The sequence below is a fragment of the Erpetoichthys calabaricus genome, chromosome 1, assembly GCF_900747795.2.
Source record: "Erpetoichthys calabaricus chromosome 1, fErpCal1.3, whole genome shotgun sequence".
NCBI classification, from domain to species: domain Eukaryota; kingdom Metazoa; phylum Chordata; class Cladistia; order Polypteriformes; family Polypteridae; genus Erpetoichthys; species Erpetoichthys calabaricus.
In genome coordinates this window covers 21,848,220-21,871,646 of record NC_041394.2, presented here as the reverse complement: position 1 = coordinate 21,871,646, position 23,427 = coordinate 21,848,220, and the positions used below count along the sequence as shown (strand labels likewise).

Below are 23,427 nucleotides of genomic sequence, written 5' to 3'. Positions count from 1 at the left end.
TAATATATAAGAAGCACATTTCATATAAATATAAATTATTAAACAGTAAAATCTTCTTCTATAATTTGCTACCGTGGCTTTTCGTTGGTCTGTCCAGGATTTGAAATCACCTGTAGCTTGCAAACCGTTTCACCTATTGACTTGAAATCTGGTACACATATAATACGTCACGTCTGCTATCCGCTTTATGGGTGATGATTGTATTACTCTTTTTATGTTTATTTTATTTTAGAATGAACTCCTATCTGCGCACACCAGGGCGGCCGTGGGCAGATGCGTATGGTGTATTCACTCCATGTTATCGTGCATTGCGCTGTCACTGGTATTTTGATAAAAGAATTTGAACAATATATAAGAAGCGTATAAATTATTAAACAGTAAAACATTAACATTTAAGAAGTAAAGTTACATTGAGTACTACTGCAGTGCCTTCGGGTATACCTCATTTTTTGTTTGCCCATTACATGCTTAAATGTATAAATTTTTTGGTGTACCTACCCGAGAACACGCGACATATAACCGAGCGTGGGAGAAGCATGGATTTTAAACACGCGTTGAGTTCATCTGCTGGTCTCCCTCGTGGAATAACTGGTAATGTTTGACTAAAATCTACAGCGAGTAAAACGACATTACCTCCTTTTTTTTTTTTACGATCTCTGAGATCTTGCTTTTTTCGGTTCAAGGCTTCATAAGCTCTTTTATGTTCCATGGTGTACTTAATAAGTACTAATTATCCCAAACCATCATCTTTGAATGTTGCAAGACTTTCGCCTTGTATGTAGATCGGGGTAATTACATTCATTGCATTCCTAGTCTGAATCACAATCTGATTGTATGGGTGGTTACCTGGCACTGTAGGGTTGCCACCCGTTCTTTAAAATACGGAATCGTGCCGCGTTTGAGAATGAAATTGCGCGTCCCATTTTGAATGAATACTGGACGGGATTTATCCCGTATTTTTTTTATCATTTTTTTTTAAAGCAGCGTGTCATGCAAATCATCCCACACGCATTTTATGAAGATGCCTCCTTTCCTACTTTTGATTGGGTAATACTTGATGTCATCGTTAGTTTGATTGGTCTTTTTAACTGTCCAGTGAGGAGGGCGTGTCTTTTAAGTACAGTCTGCAAAGTGTTGGCACTGAGATGTGGCGTCAGCGCCATAGTTGAAGCCCCTAACGTTGCGGTCAGCAAGTCGGCTAACATCCGCCATGTGCCGTCTTTCAGTTGCGAGAAGCAGATCATAGAATGGTTGAAACTGTTGCCCCTAACGTTGCGCCACGGCGTGTGCTTCGTTTATACCTCGTGTCTTCTCATTAAACTTTTATCTCGCGAATATGTTATTGCAATCCGCAGCGGGAGCGTTTCTATAAACTTAATTTAAACTTACGTTTTACACCGTGCTTTGTTTCCCTTATGAACATGCTTGTATGCTTAACTCGCTCCGTTCTCAATTGTTTAATTAATTTTTTGCTCTTCGCTGTTTGCGGCTGTTCCTCCATTTCCCCCCACTTCGTTCTTTTATCTCGCGAATATGTTATTGCAATCCTTAACGGGAGCGTTTCAATAAACTGATTGAAAATAGTTTTGCATTTACCTTTTTAGTAAAAGGCGAGCTTTTAAGCCTGAGAAATCACCCCGTAAATGCACACGTTTAATTGAACATGTGTTAATATGTATGGTTACACAGTATTAAAAGACAGTGAACAACGTCAGTTACCTTTCTTCCCGCGTTTGATAAAAGGTGAGCTTTTAAGCCTGAGAAATCACCCCGTAAATGCACACGTTTAATTGCACATGTGTTAATATGTATGCTTACACAGTATTAAAAGACAGTCAAAAATTAACGTCATTTACCTTCATTCCCGCGTGTGACTCGTGCTGTAAATGTCTTCCTTGTTTTTAGTTCACGTGATTACGTAGGAGGCGTGACGACGCGATACGTGACTCCGCCTCCTCCATTACAGTGTATGGACAAAAAATATGTTCCAGTTATGACCATTACGCTTTGAATTTCGAAATGAAACCTGCCTAACTTTTGTAAGTAAGCTGTAAGGAATGAGCCTGCCAAATTTCAGCCTTCCACCTACACGGGAAGTTGGAGAATTAGTGATGAGTCAGTCAGTCAGTCAGTGAGTCAGTCAGTCAGTCAGTCAGTCAGTGAGGGCTTTGCCTTTTATTATTATAGATAGATAGATAGATAGATAGATAGATAGATAGATAGATAGATAGATAGATAGATAGATAGATAGATAGATAGATAGATAGATAGATAGATAGATAGATAGATAGATAGATAGATAGATAGCAGTCCATGTTCCACTGATGTGCTTGCTATTCAGACATATTGCTATTGGTATAAAAGACCCCCAGTTGTGTTTCTTGACACACTTCTGCTGAATAATTCTTTGTCTGAAAGTCCTCAGTGTGTCAGACAGAGGATGTGCAGTGTTGTTCATAATGGCACTCTCTCTTTCGCTACAACCTCCAGAGGGTCCAGAGTGCATCCCATAACTGAGCCTGTCCTTTTAATTAGATTGATCATTCAGATGGCCTCTCTTGATGTGATGTTACCAGCCCAGCACACCACCCTGGCCATCACAGCGTTATAGAAGATGTCAAGGATGTCACTTCCCACATTTAAAGAACACTTTCTCCTAAGTAAGAAGAGCCTGCTCTGCCCTTTCTTGAATAGTTCATCTGTGTTCTGAGATCAGTCCAACCTGTCATTAATGTGGACCCCCAAATACTTGTAGGAGTGGACCACCTGAATAGTGACCAGACACAGAGGGTCTTTGGTGCTGTGAAAGCCAATAAGCAGTTTGGATGATGTTAAGATGCTGACAGTTCTCTTTGCACCAAGAAACAAAGTTCTCCCCCTGACTCCTCTCCTCTGCCTCATCCCCCTTCATCAATACACCCCACAAGTGCGGACTCATCTGAGAATTTCTGTAGATGACCTGACCTGCTGTTATATTTGTAGTCTGAGGTGTAGAGAGTGAAGAGAACAGCAGACAAGACCGTTCATGGTGGTTCTCCAGTGTTGCTCATGCAGTCCTTGAGTCTCACAAACTGCAGGTCTGCCAGATAGATAGTCCATTATCAGGACACCACAGCCTCACCCACCTGCACATCTCTGAGTTAACAGGGATGGCGGGATGGTATTGAAGGCACTTGAGAAATCAAAACACATCATCCTCACAGTGTGGCAGCTTTGTCCTTGTGAGAACAAGCCTAGCGGAGGAAACAGTTCATTGCACCCTGCACTCCAGTTTTTGTTCAATAGGCAAACTGCAGTGGGTCCAGGTGGTCTACCACAAGAGGACTCATATAGGCCAGGACCGGCCCCTCAAAGGTCTTCGTGATGTGAGACTTAAGAGCCACTGGTGTGTAGTCGTTAGGTGAAGAAGTGCCTGCCTTCTTTGTAATTGGAACAATGTAGGATGTTTTCTACAGCAGCGACACTTTCAGGAGCCTTAGGGACAAACTGAACAGGTGACAGAGGACACCACAAAGGTGGTCAGCACAGGCCTTAAGATCTGGTCTCGCAGCTTTTCCTGTGTGTTGATTCCTTAGTTGTCTCCTTACTTGGTCTTCAGTCTACACTGATGGTAAAAGGTGGGCATGTCACTGGCCATTCCAGCTGACATGGTAGGAGTCCTTGATGAAGAAGAGATGGTGTGGGTGAGACCGGAAATTGGAAGAAGGAGGCAGTGGGAAGGAAAATCGATTAAAAAATTGGTTCAGGGCGTTAGCTTTGCCCACATTCCCTTTGAACACCTGAGCCCTGGATTGCTTGAGTCCAGTAATGATGCCCAGTCCATTCCAGACGTCCTTCATGTTATTGTGAGTGTGTTTGTTGTCTTTTTTAGCTTTGTAAGCTTCCTTCTCTTCAACCAGTTTTTTGTTCAGAATTTGCTGGTCACCCTTCTTCAGAATCGAATGCTCTCTCCTTCTCATTCAGGAGACATTTTAGCTCCTTAGTAATCCAGGACTTGTTTGGAATGCCAAGTAGTATCTTAAAAGGTTCTCAGATATATATGACAGCACACACAACTAGTGGGAACCCTAGCACTTTGTATTAAATGTTTCAAACTAGGGAGGCTGTTAGAACTTTACAACAGTCCAGACAAGAACAGGTCATTCAGCCCAACAAAGCTCGCCAATCCTGTCCGCTTAATTCCTCCAAAATAAATTCAAGTCGAGTCTTGAAGGTCCCTAAAGTCCTACTGTCTACCACACAACCTGGTCTCTTATTCCAGTTGTCTAAGGTCCTCTGTGTAAGGACTTTATTGTATTCTAAGCCAGTCTAGCCAGCAAGTGACCCCCTTAAACTCTGTTTCTAGACCATAGACAGGTGTGTGTGGACAATCCCAAAGTGACGGGCTTGTCCACAGCTGATTTCTGCCTTGAGCTTGATGCCACTTCAGGGTTGGCTTCGCTTGGCTAAACTGGGAGTGGGTGTGCATGTGATGTGCTCTGCAACAGGCTGGCATCATCTCAGGGAATGGCCCCAGTGTTGCACACCATGATGCCAGGATAGACTTCATCTTCACATAAACTGAAATCTCTGGGTTTAGAATATGGATGGATTACTGGGCTCTTCACAGCAAGCTTCACGAGAACACAGGATAAAGCATTTGCGGAAAGCAAGGGGGGCTCCAGCCACCCCAACCCCGAAACAAACAAGCAGAGACACGAGTTCCAGCACAGCCCACGTGTATTTACCAGTGGGGAAGCACATTTCCCTCGCACCCCACAACTGCTCAGTAGAGTAGAGCACCAAATACACAGTCCCTTTTGTCTTCTCCTCCACTCCAAGCTTTGTCCCTCTTCCTCCCTGCCGAATCTGGTTCATCAAATGGAATGAGGCGGCTCCTTTTAACATGACAGTTCTAATTTGTTACTAACCCTCACCTATTCTGTTTCTCTTCTCGGTACTCAAATGTGGCACTTTGTGCCACGGCCCACCTGCCAAGTTGTTTTGCCTGCCTAAGGTAAAGTCATACCCTGATGGAGGATCGCAGGAGTCATGGGGTAGAGGGGTCCTTTCATCGGATTGGCTGGCCCAGCACTGTCTAGGGGGAGGCAGTTTGATGGCTGAGGTCTCCAGGACTCTAAACAAATCCAAATCCTATTATGTGATATCATCTACTACTACTTCATCTACTAGAATTCTACTCTGTACTTGTAATATTTAAATTTTATTGTTAAATTGTATTGTGTTCTGTTCTGTCTATTGTATTGTATTGATCCCCTTCTTTTTGACACCCACTGCACATCCCACCTACCTGGAAAGGGGTCTCTCTTTGAACTGTATTTCCAGAGGTTTCTTCCATTTTTTCCATACAAGGTTTTATTTCGGGAGTTTTTCCTTGTCTTCTTAGAGAGTTGAGGCAGGGCCTGTTAAAACCCATTGGGGCACTTCTTGTGTGATTTTGGGCTACATAAAAATAAATTGTATTGTCAGTCAGTCAGTCATTATCCAACCCGCTATATCCTAACACAGGGTCACGGGGGTCTGCTGGAGCCAATCCCAGCCAGCAAAGCAGGAACAAATCCCAGGCAGGGCGCCAGACCACCTCAGAACACAAACACACCAAGCACACACCAGGGACAATTTAGAATTGCCAATGCACCTAATCTGCATGTCTTTGGACTGTAGGAGGAAACCCACGCAGACACGGGGAGAACATGCAAACTCCACGCAGGGAGGACCTGGGAAGCAAACCCGGGTCTCCTTACTGTGAGGCAGCAGCGCTACTACTGCACCACCGTGCTGCCCTGGCTAGTATGGTGCTGGACCGATTTTTATTTCATCTTATAGTTGTGTACGGCAGAGTTGTGTCTGGTGTTTGAGCTCTGGATGCCCCCTAGTGGTCACACTGTTCAATTTTGTCCTGTCAGAGAGGGCAGTGAAGTGACATCTTAATCATCAGCCGCTAATGCAGCATCATCTGCGAGGCAGCAGTGCTCCCACTGCGCCACCGTGCCACTCACTAAATTATATTGTACTGTATTGTACTTTATGCTACACCTGGGGGTGCTCCATGTGGCTCATCAGGGTTAACTGGAATGACTCCCAGGTGTGATGGAAACCCAAAGTAGGGTTAGGCCTGTGCCAAACTCCAACTCCCAGCATGCCCTGCAAGAATCCGACATGCCACAGCCACCCAGGAGGGCTGCCCTCTAGCGTTCTGGGGAAGGTAGTGCCTTGTGGATGCCAGGTCCTTCCGTCCAACTGGCATCCCAGCCGGGTAATGGCCGTGGCCGCCTGTCACACATTTAATAAACATCTTAACTGGAAGGGCGCTATATGAAAACAAACTGAGTTCCATTCAGCAGGCCTGAACTGACGCTTGGGCTCCCTCATGAATTAACTCTCCTTGTCATTTCCTACCTCAGCGCTTAGAGACTTTACTTCATTCCTCTGCAACTCTCCCACTGCGGCCATTTCAAAGCTTTTCTGTTTTTTTGTTTTTTTTATAGACTGTTGAAAATATGTACGGTTGCATACTTTCTATATTTGGCATCTGAACTCTCAGCCAGAGAACAAAAGCCAAAAAAAGCCTTGCTGACTTTCAAAGCACATTGCCTTTCCTAGCAAACACTGGAGCTGCTCCAAGGCGTCTCCTTCAGACGCGGTGCGCCCTTATTGGTGTTTCAGGGACACTTCCATGCTGTCTCAGTGGACAGCGTCCTCCAAGAGCCTCTCACTTGAGATGGACTCGATGTGACCTCCTCCTCCCTAAGCACCAAAGGTAACACCTAAAGTCATCCAGGACTCAGCACAGAGATACTTAGAGAGAAATGGACTGCTGCCCAAAACTGTGCCCTCTGCCTTTCTTGTTTTAGCGCACAGATTTGTGTTTTGTTTCTTCATGCCTCCTGTTGTGGCAGCTGTGGGAAAGTGCCCGACTGGATGGACGGGCATCCCACCTGCACTTCAGAGCAGGTCAGCCATCTGCAGTTAAGCCTGTTCAGATCCGGCCAGTGCTTGGATGGGAGACCATCTAGGAGTAGTTTGGGTTTGTTGCTGGAAGAGGTGTTGGTGAGGCCAGCAGGGGGCACCTTTACTTGGTGGTCTGTGTGTGGATCCCAATGCCCCAGTGCAATGACACGGACACTGTGCTATAAAAATGGTGCCGTCCTTCGGATGAGATGTAAAACCGAGGTCCTGACACTCTTGGTCATTAAACATCCCTGGGTATCTTTCATAAAGAGTAGGGGGTATCCCGACGTCCTGGCTAAATTACCAATCATTGCCCATATCCATTCTAGCCCCTAATCACCCCTGTCTCCGATTGGCTCTATCTATCTATCTATCTATCTATCTATCTATCTATCTATCTATCTATCTATCTATCTATCTATCTATCTATCTATCTATCTATCTATCACCACCTAATAGCTAATGTGTGGTGAGCGTACTGGAGCAGTAATGGCTGCTGTCACATCATCAAGATGGATGCTACACATTGATGGTGGTAGAAGTGGGTCCACACTCACTGAAGTGCTTTGAGTAGTGAGAGAAGAGTTATATAAAATGTAAAGAATTATTATTATTATTATTATTATTAGAAATAAGGAACTCCTACCAGGCCAGGAGCCCATAATGGATGAGCACAAGAATGGAGGTGCAAGTTGGCCAGGCTGGTCATTCTGTTTCTGAGCCCAACAAAGCTCTCCAGTCCTGTCCACTTAATTCCACCAAAATAACATCAAGTCGAGTCTTGAAGATCCCTAAAGTCCTGCTGTAATGGATACTTGAGGGATGAACACATATTTTGAACAGATCGTCCCCAAGCACAAGAGGTGACAATGCTCCCTCAGCTGGAGCCCAGTCTGGACACCCACGGGGAATTCTAGTAGTTCTGTCCTCCCTGGCCATCGGACCTTTCTTTTATTCTATGTTAATTAGTGGTTCCTAATTTTATTTCTTATATATTTTGTCTTTTTTCTCTTTCTTCATCATGTAAAGCACTTTGAGCTACATCATTTGGATGGAAATGTTGTTGTTGTTGCTGTTGGGCCGGTCAGGGTCCTTGGGATGTGGCGGGGCGCTGTAAAGAGCAGACCTCCCTATTTTAGGGACCTTCTCTATGACCCAGAAACGCGTCCGGCATGCAATGCTGTGACACCAGAAGTGCTCCGCGGTCCACTCAAAAAGGTGGCATGTGGCCTCATGCAGGGAGTCAGAGTCTGGAGACACAAAAGGTGATGGAGGTGCTTTCTTGGAGGCTGGTATGGTGCTGGACTGATTTTTATTTCATCTTGAACTTGTGTGCGACGGAGTTGTGTCTGGTGTTTGAGCTCTAGATGCCCCCTAGTGGTCACACTGTTCAATTATGTCCTGTCAGAGAGGGCAGTGAAGTGACATCTCAATCATCAGCTGCTAATGCAAACGGAATGACTGACATTCCAAAATTATTTCAGGGAAATGTAGGAGGTCATCTTAAAGTAATGAATCACAGAACATCAAATCTAATTCACGGGAGCGTCATAAAAGGCCTGTGTTTATGTAATTCACTAGAAACGCACAATTAGTATTGGCGTGCACAATAACATGTGGAAACAGGAGAACAAACGGCCGAACTATGACGTGAAATTGTGGAAATACGAGGCTAGTAGTGAGCAATGTAGTGGTTGGTCCGGAATACCTGATGAAATTCTGCTTCCAGTCTGAATTTAGGGAAACTGTTTTATGATGAAATGGACGACTGCTGTTCTGACAAGGACGAACACCATTGCCTACCCTAAACAAGAGGCTGGCATAATGTGCCAGCATGAATGAACTGGCATCCCTGGAAGGATGGATGGAAGTTCCGAGTTGCCACAATATTGGAAGGTCTAGGGGAGATAACCTTTCCAAAGTACGTACTCCCCTGATTTATTGGATGGCAGCACTCCTGTAGTACTGCTCTTACATTATGTCCACCTACAGGGCATTCTGGGAATCTCTGTCTCATGGGACAGCTCTGCTGCGTTCCATTGGTGCCACCAGAGGGAGTTGCAGGGATGGACTGTCCCTACTATGGGAACCTTCTGTCTGGCCTTGAAGTGCTTCCTTCAGGAATTGTCCTGACACCGGAAGAATTCCCAGGTCCGGCATATAAGGCATCCACTGCCTCTCCTCACTGAGTCGGGAGAAAAAGGACAAGGAAGAGTTTACATTAATTTAGTCTGCTGTACTGTACTGCACTGTGCAAACATATTAAGAAGGCCTGTAAAGGGACTTTCGTATAATAAAACGCACAGCAGTAAAATGATCAATCAGAGCAGATCTCTGACGCGTAATACAAACGGGTTAGAAAGAAAGCCACCATCTTCTGGCTGCGTATTTAGGTTTCCAGCAGATTTACAGTCATATGAAAAAGTTTGGGAACCCCTCTTAATTCTTTGGATTTTTGTTCCTCATTGGCTGAGCTTTCAAAGTAGCAACTTCCTTTTAATAGATGACATGCCTTATGGAAACAGTAGTATTTCAGCAGTGACATGAAGTTTATTGGATTAACAGAAAATATGCAATATGCATCATAACAAAATTAGACAGGTGCATAAATGTGGGCACCCCAACAGAGATATGACATCAATACTTAGTTGAGCCTCCTTTTGTAAATCTAACAGCCTCTAGATGCTGTCCTCCTGTAGCCTTTGATGAGTGTCTGGATTCTGGATGGAGATATTTGTGACCATTCTTCATACAAAATCTCTCCAGTTCAGTTCAATTTGATGGACAGCCTGCTTCAAATCATCCAATAGATTTTCGATGATATTCAAGTCAGGGGACTGTGATGGCCATTCCAGAACATTGTACTTCTCCCTGTGCATGAATGTAGATTTCGAACTATGTTTTGGATCATTGCCTTGTTGGAATATCCAACCCCTGCGTAACTTCAACTTTGCGACTAATGCTTGAACACCATCCTGAAGAATTTGTTGATATTGGGTTGAATTCATGCGACCCTCGACTTTAAAAAGGGCCCCAGTCCCTGAACTAGCCACACAGCCCCACAGCATGATGGAACCTCCACCAAATTTGACAGTAGGTAGCAGGTGTTTTTCTTGGAATGCAGTGTTCTTCTTCCGTCATGCAAAGCGCTTTTTGTTATGACCAAATAACTCCATTTGTGTCTCATCAGTCCAAAGCACTTTGTTCCATAATGAATCTGGCTTGTCTAAATGAGCATTGGCATACAACAAGCGACTCTGTTTGTGGCGTGAGTGCAGAAAGGGCTTCTTTCTCATCACCCTGCCATACAGATGTTCTTTGTGCAAATTGCGTTGAATTGTAGAACGATGTACAGATACACCATCTGCAGCAAGATGTTCTTGCAGGTCTTTGGAGGTGATCTGTGGGTTGTCTGTAACCATTCTCACAATCCTACGCATATTCCACTCCTGTATTTTTCTTGGCCTGCCAGACCTGCTGGGTTTAACAGCAACTGTGCCTGTGGCCTTCCATTTCCTGATTGCATTCCTTACAGTTGAAGCTGACAGTTTAAACCTCTCAGATAGCTTTTTGTAGCCTTCCCCTACACCATGAGACTGAACAATCTTTGTTTTCAGATCTTTGGAGAGTTGCTTTGAGGATCCCATGCTGTCACTCTTCAGAGGAGAGTCAAAGAGAAGCACAACTTGTAATTGACCACCTTAAATACCTTTATATCTCATGATGGGACACACCTGTCTATGAAGTACAAGGCTTAACGAGCTCATCAACCAATTTGGTGTTGTAAGTAATCAGCATTGAGCAGTGACAGGCATTCAAATCAGCAAAATGACAAGGGGACCCACATTTGTGCACAGCCATTGATTTAATTTCATAAAACTAAATACTGTGTCACTAAAAATCTTTGTTCAGAAAACACCCCAGTACTCAGATGTTCCTAGGAAATGAAAGACAGACCACTGTTATCTTTATTGTTGAAAGGAGAGTCAATTATTATGCAGGCTGAGAGGGGGTCCCAAACTTTTTCATATGACTGTAAGAACCCTTCTACTCCTAGAGCTGTAAGCATTTTAACTTCTGTTACTTGCAGGGATGCTGCTAAATGTTAAACTCTGTATTATTATTTTGTGTACAGCTGACAGTAATTGTTCTTCTTTGTACTGATCTTGAGTGCATGTTTATGCAATGATATCGCTTGTCAAATGCGATGCCTTTGTCAGATCTGTGTAACAATGTCTTCTGTTTTTGTCCTTTCCTGCTGCAAACAGATTTCCCTCTGGGATAATAAAGTCCACCAAACCTAACCTAACTAAGCCTTCCCGTTGTCTCCCGAGTGCACGTGTGTGACAACTGCTAAACTCGAGGAAGACTCCCACTTGATACCTGAAGGGATCCACACCCTGATTTACGCCAATGCAGCACACTGGCCTGTGTCTCTCACATTAGGTTTCCACTTACCTGGCACACGTCAGTAACATAGGGTGCGTAATGGCAGTTAGGTCATCCTTTTGGTGAGTCAGCTCTCAGTCCTTTATTTATAGTTAAACATTAGGAAGTACACAGAGTACCATAAACACTTGGAATTAGTAATCAAGTAGTGTGGTAGACAGTAGAACTTTACGGACCTTCACAACTCGACTTGATGTTATTATTAAGTGGACAGGACTGGTGAGTTTTGTTGGGCCGAACGACCTGATCTCGTCTAGATTCTTCAATTTCCTAACATCGGCGGGCCTGATGTTGAAGCAGTTGCCGTCTTTCGGTGTGATCTTCTGGGTGTCTGCTCTGCTCATTATCTATCTATCTATCTATCTATCTATCTATCTATCTATCTATCTATCTATCTATCTATCTATCTATCTATCTATCTATCTATCTATCTATCTATCTATCTATCTATCTATCTATCTATCTATCTATCTATCTATCTATCTAATATCCTGCTAGGCTTCCTAATGTCTGGTGTTAGTGTCGAGTCCACTACGACCCCTAAATCCTCCTCATAAGACGTACTTTTTGATTTTTCGACCTCCCATTTTGTATTCAAATAAAGGATTAAATAACCAGAAACCGGGATTAGCAGACTGCAAATCATCATGACGATTAAAACAGTACATTACTGTCATGTAACATCCATACTTTACATGCCAGGTACATTCTAATAAAATATTAACCAAACTTAGTTTTGTTATATCTATTTGAGCATCACTCTTTAACTAATCGTATGCAATCAAAATACAGAAACTGGGAGTTAACAACATGCTTATCCAATTAAAAACTGAAGTGGGGTTGGAACAAAGATTTTGCAGACTCAAGGGGGTCTGCAGCACTGAGTCTGAGAGCCACGGATTTATCCAAAGCTGTGAATGAGATCAGGCCTGCCATAGCGGGCAGAAGTGGGTGGCACATGCTGTCCTCTCTGCCCTTGGTCTGCATGGCATGGTGAAGCAAACAATCCTGGTGCTAACAGGTGTCGTTCCATTGTGAACATGCTGTTCACTGAAGGTCACCCTGCCTCAGTGTGGACTGTTAATGCTCTCCAGATTCCAGGGGTCTTAGCAGGGCTATGGGGAGGGAGGCTGTGTTCCCCCTGCGGTTCATTCTAACTCCAATCTTGTTTTTCTCTCTCTCTCTCCTGTCAGTATTTGGTGATGGATTACTACAGCGGCGGAGACCTTCTTACCCTCCTCAGTAAGTTTGGCGACCGCATTCCCGAAGAGATGTGCCAGTTCTACTTGGCAGAGATGGTGATGGCCATCCATTCTGTCCACCAGTTGGGATACGTGCACAGGTCAGGTCTTCCAGCGGCCACAGTGTTTAAATGTGTGTGTGTGTGTTTGTATACAGCCACGTGAGCAGCTCACCAAGCAGTAATCTTGCAGAATTGTATATAATGTAGTAATGTTTGTATATACAACTCCATGACATTTGTTCTTAGCTTAAGCATAAGAAGTTAAAATGTCTTATAGAAGAGTCAGGGTGGAGGCTCAACCTGTGACTACAACACATCCAAAAAGACCACTTAACCTGTGTAGAATGAAGAAACTTAACTAGGGTGACACAGAGAGTCAGCGGCGTGTTTAAGTCACCGACCTTACTGTCATTTATAGTTCACTGTCATAGACAGCAACGTTAAATCATGTCTCTAAATGAGCACAGGGCTTGTAAGTGGCAGTGCCCTGAAATTGAACAGGCCCTGGTTCCCCTAGATTGGGTTATGGTCAGGGTTGTGGACAAATGGCTGTTCTTTAGAGCTCTGTTCTTGGATACGTCTTTAGGATTCGAATTATTTAACTTTGGGAAAGGGGAACATTACCTCCATCGGGGTGTACCCATTCCCCCTTGGACCAGCCTAAAGTCTGGGTGATTGCACTCTCCCCCAACATGTTAGTATCTCTTCTGCTTACCTCTGTCTCTCACCATCCATTACGTATCGGACTGCTATTGGTGTACTGGGTGGACTGGTGGCTATCAGCCTATGCTGGTATCTGCCAGTTCAAGCCCTGTTATATAGTGCCTTTCACATCTGTCTGTCTTCATAAATGAATGTTCATCTCCCTCGTCACACTCAACAGTTCACACCACATCTATTGTGTTGTCATCTTGTTGAGGTGTCACCCACTGCACTTGGGTCCCAGTCCAGATGGTTTGTCATGTGGTGGCTCCAGCAACATGCTAATAGTGCATGATCTCCACCTCCTGATCCTTCTCCTCCTTTTGTCATCTTAATAAATCAAAGTATCGATGATGCACACCTGTGTGTGGTGATGTTCGTGAATGTGAATTCTGCTTTGAAGTGATGTGTCTTTGCTTTCAGATGTGCACTGCTGTGCTTGTCTCTGCCGACTCTCCATCTTTGTATGTGCACACTCCGTTCTACCCCAGCAGTTTTAGCATAAGGCACTATGTGACCTTGGGCATCCATGTGTGTGTCTTTGTGGTTGCTGCTCTGCCCCCCGCTTTTAGATGTTCCACACGTGCCTTTATGTGTATCTCTTCAACATAACCCTGAGTCAGGTCTCGTCGGCTCTCTGCTCTTCCTCAGCTCCGTGCCTGCCATTTCACAGCCTGTCTTTGCTCTTGCAGAGACATCAAACCAGACAACATTCTACTGGACGTCCATGGACATGTGCGTCTGGGGGACTTTGGCTCTTGCCTAAAACTCAGGGAGGACGGAATGGTGAGTTAATAAGAAGGGGTTCTTTTATTATTTTTAATTTTATTTGTAGAAAATAACATTCTATGTTATTGTATGAGGAAGTCGGAAGTGGCAGAGAAGTATGTAAGAGTTGTACAGGATATGTACGAGGGAAGTGTAACTGTGGTGAGGTCTGAGGTGGGAGTGACGGAGGTGGGATTACATCAGGGATCGGCTCTGAGCCCTTTCTTATTTGCAATGGTGATGGACAGGTTGACAGACGAGATTAGACAGGAGTCCCCGTGGACTATGATGTTTGCTGATGACATTGTGATCTGTAGAGAGAGTAGGGAGCAGGTTGAGGAGATCCTGGAGAGGTGGAGATATGCTCTAGAGAGGAGAGGAATGAAGGTCAGTAGGAACAAGACAGAATACATGTGTGTGAATGAGAGGGAGGTCAGTGGAATGGTGATGATGAGGGAGTAGAGTTGGCGAAGGTGGATGAGTTTAAATACTTGGGGTCAACAGTACAGAGTAATGGAAATTGTGGAAGTGAGGTGAAAAAGAGTGTGCAGGCAGGGTGGAATGGGTGGAGAAGAGTGTCAGGAGTGATTTGTGACTGACAGGTATCAGCAAGAGTGAAATGGAAGGTCTACAGGACGGTAGTGAGACCAGCTATGTTATATGGGTTGGAGACGGTGGCACTGACCAGAAAGCAGGAGACAGAGCTGGAGGTGGCAGAGTTAAAGATGTTAAGATTTGCATTGGATGTGAGGAGGATGGACAGGATTAGAAATGAGGACATTGGAGTGTCAGTTATCCATCCGGTGCTCCATCATGCTGAAAAGGGCATTGTTCTTGGATGGTTGGGAGAAGTTGCTCTCAGAGGATGCTTTGGTCCCATGCAATGTGCTCCTCAGTATATGGAGCTTCGAATAAGCCATGATGCCCCTGCGTCGAAGCAATGAGGTAGGCACCAGACAGCCGTTGTGACGTTTAACCTCCATTTGCAATTTCTGGGTGCCTACCACCCATACCCCTTCACTCAGTCACTCGACTTCTCATCAGGATGGTGGTGTACAGTATTGAGCAGCGTGTCTTCATGGTGCGAACCTATTGGGTCACCAATTCATTTAAGCAATGTCAGAATCAACTGGATGATCGTGAGTTAACACAAGGTTACTTCCAGCAAGATGGAGCAACGTGTCACACATTGGCAAGGAGCATGGCAGAAATGGAGTCCTTATTCAGCAGCAGGGTCATTTCAAAGAGACTTTGGCCACCACAGTCGCCAGATCTGACACCACCAGACTTCTTCCTTTGGGGTCTGTTCAAAGAGAAAGTCTATCAGAACAAGCCTCACACTGTGGAAGATTTGAAGGAAAACATCCAACGTGAAATTGCTGCTCTTCCCCCCCAATGTTGATACATTCAGGAACATGGAGTGGCAGAAAACGGAAACCACTTCCAGCATCGCATGTCATGCAATCAGTTACATGTCCGTCAAGGTATAGAGCTTATTTTTTTGGTTAAGATTGCTTCATCCTAACAAGAGTTACAACAGAATACTGTGGAAGCTTTCAAAATGTGGTGCTATGTCATGGAAAGAACATTGCACTAAGAGATGGGTTCTCAGGCAGCTGAATGAAACCAAAGAACTACTTCATACATAAAGTAAGGAAGTTAAAACTTGACTACCTTGGGCACATTACAAGTAAAGTTCACTGTATGGAGGAAGACAACGTTCAGTGATGCACAGCAGAGGACAAGATGGACCGAGGATATCTCTGAATGGACCAGGATGGGAATCAATGAAGCGGTCCAAGCAACAGAAGCCCATTGAGGCTTGAAGACAGGCTCCACTCACCAGAAGGACAGCACTGAACAATAACAACAACATTGAAGACAATGGAAGAGATCTTGGGAAAGGCAGTTCAGAGAGAGACCTCTTTCCGGGTAGGATGGTCATGCAATGGGTATCAAAAAATAGGTGTAACACTAGAGGGCGTTGTCACTCCTCTAACCCAATAGACAGATTTCCAGGACACCAGGTAAAATCATTAAAAAGGTATTTTAATTCTTTTTCTTTCTTAACAATAGTGCCTCTAAGCACCCCAACCACCATATACAGGCAAGTAATAATAACAACTACAATAATAATACACAACTCTCTCCTCCACACCTCCCAGCAAGCTCTGTCATCTACCTCCTAACTCTGGCTCGTTTTCTGGGTTCCCAACAGTCCTTTATGTAGTCCTTGACCTGGAAGTGCTTCCATTCATCCTCCCACGATGACTTGCACTTTCAGGTCAGATGGAGGGCTTGAGTTTTCTTCAGCCCAGAAGTACTTTGGGGCTTCCATCCCTGTGACTTGGGAGTACTTCCGGGTTATGCAGAAAGTAAAAGTGCCCCGGTCTCCCTGCAGTGTCTCCTGGCGGCGCTCTCGGTTCCCAGCAGGGCTGTGAAGCTGAACTCCAGATCCCATGGTGTCCTTTGGGAATCCGGGGCACCACTATGCCGCAGGGAAATCACTATCTAGCGTCCTGGGGAGGCAGTGTCCCAAAGTAGCTGCCTTCCCCCATCCTTTCATTCTTTGGCCGTCCCAGCCAGGTTGAGCTGCCAGCCATCCATCACATAGGGTAAATACAATATATATGTACAAATATACGCTATATTGTCAAAAGTATTGGGACGTCTGCCTTTACACATACATGAACTTTAAGGACATCCCATTCTTAATCCATAGGCTTTATTATGGAGTTGGTCCACCCTTTGCAGCTCTAACAGCTTCATCTCTTCAGGGAAGGCTTTCCACAAGGTGTAGGAGTGAATGTGTTTATGGGAATTTGTGACCAGGAGAGCAGTTGTGAGGTCAGGCACTGATGTTGGACAAGAAGGCCTGGCTCGCTCGCAGTCTCCACACTAATTCATCCCAAAGGTGTTCTATCAGGTTGATATCAGGGTTCTCTCTGTGCAGGCCAGTCATGTTCCTCCATACCAAACTCACTCCTCCATTTCTTTATAGACCTTGCTTCGTGCACTGGTGTGCAGTCATGTTGCCATCCACAAACCGTTCCCACAAAGTTGGGAGCATGAAATTGTCCAAAATGGCTTTGTATGCTGAAGCTTTAAGAGCTCCTTTCACTGGAACTAAGGGGCCAAGACCAACCCCTGAAAAACAACTCCACACCATAATCCCCCCTCCACCAAACTTTACACAATGCAGTCAGGCAAGTTCTGTTCTCCTGGCTGGACTCGTTCATCAGATTGCGTGACTCCAGAGGACACGTCTCCAGTGCTCTATAGTCGAGAGGTGGTGGGCTTTACACCATTGCATCCGACGCTTTGTATTGCACTTGGTGATGTGAGGCTTGGCTGCAGCTGCTTGGCCATGGAGACCCACTCCATGAAGCTCTCTCTCTACACTGCATTGTTCTTGATCTTTTGGAGGTCTGTAGCTATTGACTCTGCAGAAAGTTGCCAACTTCTGCACACCTCAGTATGTGTTGTTCCCGCTCTGTGATTTGATGTGGCCTACCACTTTGTGGCTGAGTAGCTGTAATTCCCAGTTGCTTCCACTTTGTTGTAATACCACTAACAGGTGACTGTGGAATATTTAGTAGGGAGGAAATTTCACGAATGGACGTACTGCACAGGTGGCATCCTATCACGACACTAGGCTTAAATTCACTGAGCTCCAGAGAGTGACCCATTCTTTCATAAATGTTAGTAGAAGCCAGCAGTCCGCATGCAGAGGGGCTTGAGTTTATACACCTGTGGCCATGGAAGTGATTGGGACACCTGAATTCAATGATTAGGAGGGGGGTCCCAATACTTTTGGCAATATAGTGAACATACAAATATATTGTGAGGCACCAACATCACCCTTTCTGACTATTAAATATGAAACATCATTGTGGTTCTGTCTACTTTTTCATGATTATTGTTCACTTTTTAGGGAGGTTCAGTTTTTCTGGACCGTGAGATCGATTCATTGGTGCCAACCATTTTTCTTGAGGTCGTCTGCAAAAAAACAAAAAAATTCTTGTCAGACAGTCAATTGGGAAGGTTCAGCTTGATTTAGAAATCAGGAAATAACGAGATTACTGACAGGTTGTGTGCATCTGAACCTTGTTGAAAAATTACAGAAAGACCTGGCAAGAAAGCTTTGTATTGGATGGGACTCTCAGTTCAGTTCTCGACTGTGAATTTAGTGAATTCCCTTAAACTTTGGCTCATCACAGCTGGTCAGAATATCAATCAGTTTACGGACTTTTATATGAGAATCCTCACACACAGTGCTACCCCCTAGCCAAACTGGGGTCCCAAGCAGAATCTTCTTCTCTGCCCCCCCACCTCCACACCCCTCCAAACTCCGCTACCCACCTCTCCCTGAATCTGCTACATTAGTATTTCCTATAACACTTTTAATGTGAACAATATATACAACTGAAAGAATTTTTATTTACTGAAACGTTAGTCTCCTTTAAAGTACTCTCCATGTGAATGAATGCACTCATCCCAACGGTTTTCCCACTGGTGGAAACGTTTTTGGATTCGCTGAAGTGGAACGTTGTCCAAGACCTGCAGCCATTTTTCTTTGACTTCCTCCACGGTACAAAAACACTTTCCTTTGAGTTCTTTTTTTGTATGCAGGAACAAGAAAAAGTCACACGGAGCAAAGATCAGGCGAGTATGGAAAGTGGAAAGAACTCCAAGACACACAGTCCGACAACAATCTTCTTAAATTGCATTGCGAACTTTTTCAAGATTTTCGTCATTCCTAATTGTGAAAGGTGTCGGCCAGATCTTGGTTGGTCTTCAAGTGACATTTTCCCTCATTTGAAACGTGAAAACCATAGACCTGTGTTTTACTTACAGCTTCCTCTTTAAAAGCAGTTTCAAGCATCACTACAGTTTCAGCAACTGTTTTCGCTAAGAGAAAGCAAAATTCAATGCAGACTCATTGTTCTTTATATCACCCATCACAAAAATCACAGAACACGTTTAATAAGCACCAAGAAAAACCAACACAGAGTGCCGTACGAACAATACAGAGCAATGGCACTTGGCAGACTGGCATAGAATACTGTAAGTATGCTACACCTAGCAGTGAAATTCACAACTAAGTCGAGATTGCGTGCCAGGTACAGAGTCCGGTTATATTTGGGTACCCCTTCGTATATTACAACGGTGCTGGACAAGTTATATCAGCCAGGGATGAGTCACCAAAAGAATGAGCTGGCATTACACCATCCATAGCAGGAGCGCATATAAAAATGGCAGCTCTTCACAGTCGCGGGTGCTTTTTCCAACTAGTGCAGTGAAAGGCAAGCAGTCCATTTAAGGATAGCAAGCCACCTCAAAGTGCCATGTAACGAACAGAGAATCCAGCCATTGCAGCGCTGGGTGCCAATGCCACATTGGTGTCAAAAGTGGGATATGGAGAGGACCTGTACATTCTGACACAGCGAAGCACCAAGTGTTTTGGAGATCTAAAACTAACCTGCTTGGCTAATTGGAGGAGCTGCTGAAGAGTCTCAAGGCTCAGATCCGTAATCTGGAGTTACGTTTGAAGCAGCAGTACAGGGAGGGAGACGGCCACGAGACTGACGCCTATGCAGCTCCACCACCCTTTTTCCATCTGCTAAGGTCCGTTAGCTTGGTGTATGGGCACCAGTGGAGCTTCAGGCTCATGGAGCTAGGGAAAAGTGTGGCAGATCGAGTTGCCATTGACCCCAAGTGAACTGTGAGAAGCAAGGCAAGTGGTAAAAATGAGCAGGCAAAGTAGAAGGGGCCAGGTAGATCCACTGAGTGTAGCGTGCGTGTAGTCCCGGACATCTAAGATCATCACAGACATGTTATTGCTTAGTCTCACGAGTGACTGCTGCATGATAGGCCTCTCAGAATTTTATTTCTACTACACATGAACGTGACAAGTCACACAAAGGGTTAAATTTAAATAACTATTGAAAAAAGAATCGACAAGAACAGAATCTGCGGATTGCAAGGATTTACTGTACCTTCAGAACCACACAGCAAAGAATGTCATTAAGAAGATGACGGGTAGATCCACGTGAAGTTCAGGAGGAAACAAATGGGACGTCATTTAGGACAGAAGTGTATGTCCTCTGTGCTACGGTGCTAGTCCAAAACAGTTAATTGTATCCTCAAATCTGGCATCAGAGAGGGCCGATGTCTTACATGTTGATTAGCACAGGCAAGTAAGAACTTCACTGGATTCTGCATGCATGACAATAATTCCCCAATAAAACCTATAAATTCACATCTATTACTTATTTGTCGTTATCTGCAAATGAAGTTGTTTTAAGTACATCGCACGTCTCTATTACAGCAAATTCGGTTAAAATTTGTTTTTAATGATGGAAAATGTCAAAGTGATGAGTGATAAGTGAAAAGTGATGTATTATCGTGGTATTTCCCTCTACTTACCCTTTACCTAGGGGTACGTGTACTCGTCAGATTCGTTACTGGGTTGGACTACTGTTGCACTTTAAGAGGAACACACACATACATAGCTATATGCATACACACAGACCCTAACCACAACAGTGTCCTATGAATGACACACACACAGATGGTTAATCTCGAGGACTTTAAAGCACACAAGTGCCTTAGGAATAACACAGCCTGTCACTCTCTCAGTACTTCAAGAGACTTACTTATTATCGGCACAAACAGCATACGATGTTTTAATGATATCTCAGACCTAAATATTACTTTTGGTTTTCAAGTATACATTTAAACATGCAAAGGCTCAGCATCCTTGACTATAGGCCATTTATCAGCCAAGAATGCCTTACTTTACATACTGTTCCCTACTACTCGGTGGAGCTCTCACCCTCAGCCTTAATAAACCTCACAGCACAGAGCGTATGGCAAACCTCCGGCTGCAGCAGGTGCTCAAAGAAATGTACCTTATTACTTCAATCACTCTAGACATGAAGACAAAGCATAGAAAGTTTAAAGAAGCATGGACAAGTGGAATAATAATACCAGTGGAACAAAAAATGATAGAAAATAGGACTGATAGTAAAGTCAGGATATAGTCTTTAGAAAAAGCTTACGAAAAAATAAAGACGACAAGGATGAATGTTGCAGGCGGCTTGTGATCTAGCAATCTGACGATCAGATGGAAATGGCCACACATTGCCGACGCCCTCTTCTGACGTCGCTCTGTTCCCTTCTCCTGATGTCTTCATCCCTTCTTCTTCCTCCCCCCTATGTCGCTCTTCAGACGAGGCATATTTATTATTAAATTTTACCGGTGGGGGTTTTGCAAGATGTGATTGTTAGATATTCTGATTGGCTGGCTGTCAATAAGATGAATTAATTCACTTGTCCGTTTTCCCAAACAATAAGACTTTTTTGATTTTGCTTAGTACCTACTGGCATGTCTTCCTTTCCCTGGTTGCAAACCCATTTAGCAATTTGTTGTCCCAGATGTCCATCCTTTCTCAGGTTATAAAGTAATTGATAGCCTGAGGCATCATCATGTCTTCCTCTTTTTGTCTGAACAGCTGTTTTAAAAGTGAGGTACAACTGGGAAGAGGATATGCTTTGATGTGTCCTGAATTTAGTTCATCATCATTCATAATGAAAATACAGAACAAAATTTACAGATTTTGTACCCCACAAAAGTGATAAATGGCCCATGAGAGGAGAAATGAAGAACGATTACGCCGGTCACTCATGCGAGTCTGTGGCTCATCATCCTCTGGACTCTTCTGAGTTCTGTACTTCCATCCCGGGTCGGGAGGAGACACTGGCGCTGACCTCATCTTCTGTTTTTCCAGCAAGGGCAATTGACTCCACCCCTTCCGGTTTCCCAGCTACATATTACCACAGTTTGTGGAAGGAAGCGTCATTCAATATGAGAACGCAGCACAAGATGGAGCTCCTTCCCGCTGTGACTATCCCAGGCTTACCTGCCAAGTGAAAATGTTCCTCATGAGGGCTGTGCTTTTTGTACGTTTAGCACCGCTAAACACTTGGTTTTGTTGGACTTGCACCTTATTAAATAGGGACAACCAGGTTGGTGCCCAAATATTTTCTCTTTGTAGACTTGCAGTTCCTTCCAATGACCACCCACCCTAATATGAACAACTTATGTGTACAGTGTACATCATTCAATTATGAGACCAAATCTCAGTATCTAGTGGATGCATTTCTGTGTTTCAGGATACAACGTACAGTATATATACAGTTAAGAATTAACAGCACCCAGTACAATAATTGACAATAAATAATCCAATACTCGTTAACAGCTCCACATACAATGATTAATAATAAATAATTCAATAAAAGTAAAAGTAGGCCTCAACTAACACCGTCAACAGCCAAATCTGACACTGCCAAGTTGGACGTCTGTAAGGCGCCAACTGTCTGAAAGTATTTATAGCAGTGTGTGCTAAAAGGGAAGTAACGTTTATCAAAATCTGAAACAAAACTACAAATCTTTTCATGGTGAACAGAAGGATAAGTCATGTTTTTTAAAAACAAAAATTGTTCAATCTTTCTACAGTGAGGCTAAAAATTCAAATATGGCGTTTACCACATTCAGCAATAAGACTCTTCAGCCGTTTTTGTTTTGTAGTTCTCTCCGTTAGGAAATTCAGTTCTCTTGTTTCATTATTTCTTTATGTGTTTATGTTTTTGGTAGTGGTTAAGTCATGTTTACCTAAAAAAATAAATAATGAAATAATTGCATTGTTGCTAATTGAAACATTTAAGTGCTGATTTTTTCTGAAGGTTTGGATGTTTTCTTCTTCTTCTCTCAAAGGATGTCCATTAAGTTGGCAACGGTGACTCCAATTACACGATGAGTGTCCAATGCCCAGTGTGCAGAACATAAAAAAGTGAAAATGAACAAAAAGACATTAAAACATCCACAGGACGTGCACAGCAATGTGTTCACATGCACAGGCATTACGAGGACGTCTACCAGGGAGGACACTTCGATATGTAGGGTGGGCAAATAAAGGCCAAAATACCCTAATATTTTATTTTTAAAGGGTTTTTTCTAATAGGTAGGCTGATAACCCACCCATTGTGATGCCATGCCCACCAATAGCAATGCACCCACCCACAAGAAATTTGCTATTTCCTATAAAAAGAAAGTTCAGGCAATAAGAGGATGATTGTATAAGCGCTAAATACAGAATAGGCACCTTGACATTGAAGACTAAGAAAGTAGTGGACTGAAAAAGAGTGTGGGAGATGACCAGGAGAGGAAATTCATTGTAACAATCAACTATCCCCAAGTTGAGTTACTAACACACCAAGGTTGAATTAAAATATACCCCTTTAATTTATGG

At 43.8% G+C, this 23,427-nt stretch overlaps 1 protein-coding gene across 2 annotated transcripts in view; it reads left to right on the top strand.

The window, feature by feature from the left end:
• LOC114647552 (myotonin-protein kinase) overlaps positions 1 to 23,427 on the top strand; it is a 437,098-nt gene that overhangs the window by 362,181 nt on the left and 51,490 nt on the right. For both annotated transcript variants that reach the window (XM_051934119.1, XM_051934117.1), the window contains exons 6-7: positions 12,594 to 12,742; positions 14,038 to 14,131. In XM_051934119.1, the coding sequence (XP_051790079.1) occupies positions 12,594 to 12,742; positions 14,038 to 14,131 (243 nt within the window). The remainder of the gene's footprint in view (positions 1 to 12,593; positions 12,743 to 14,037; positions 14,132 to 23,427) is intronic.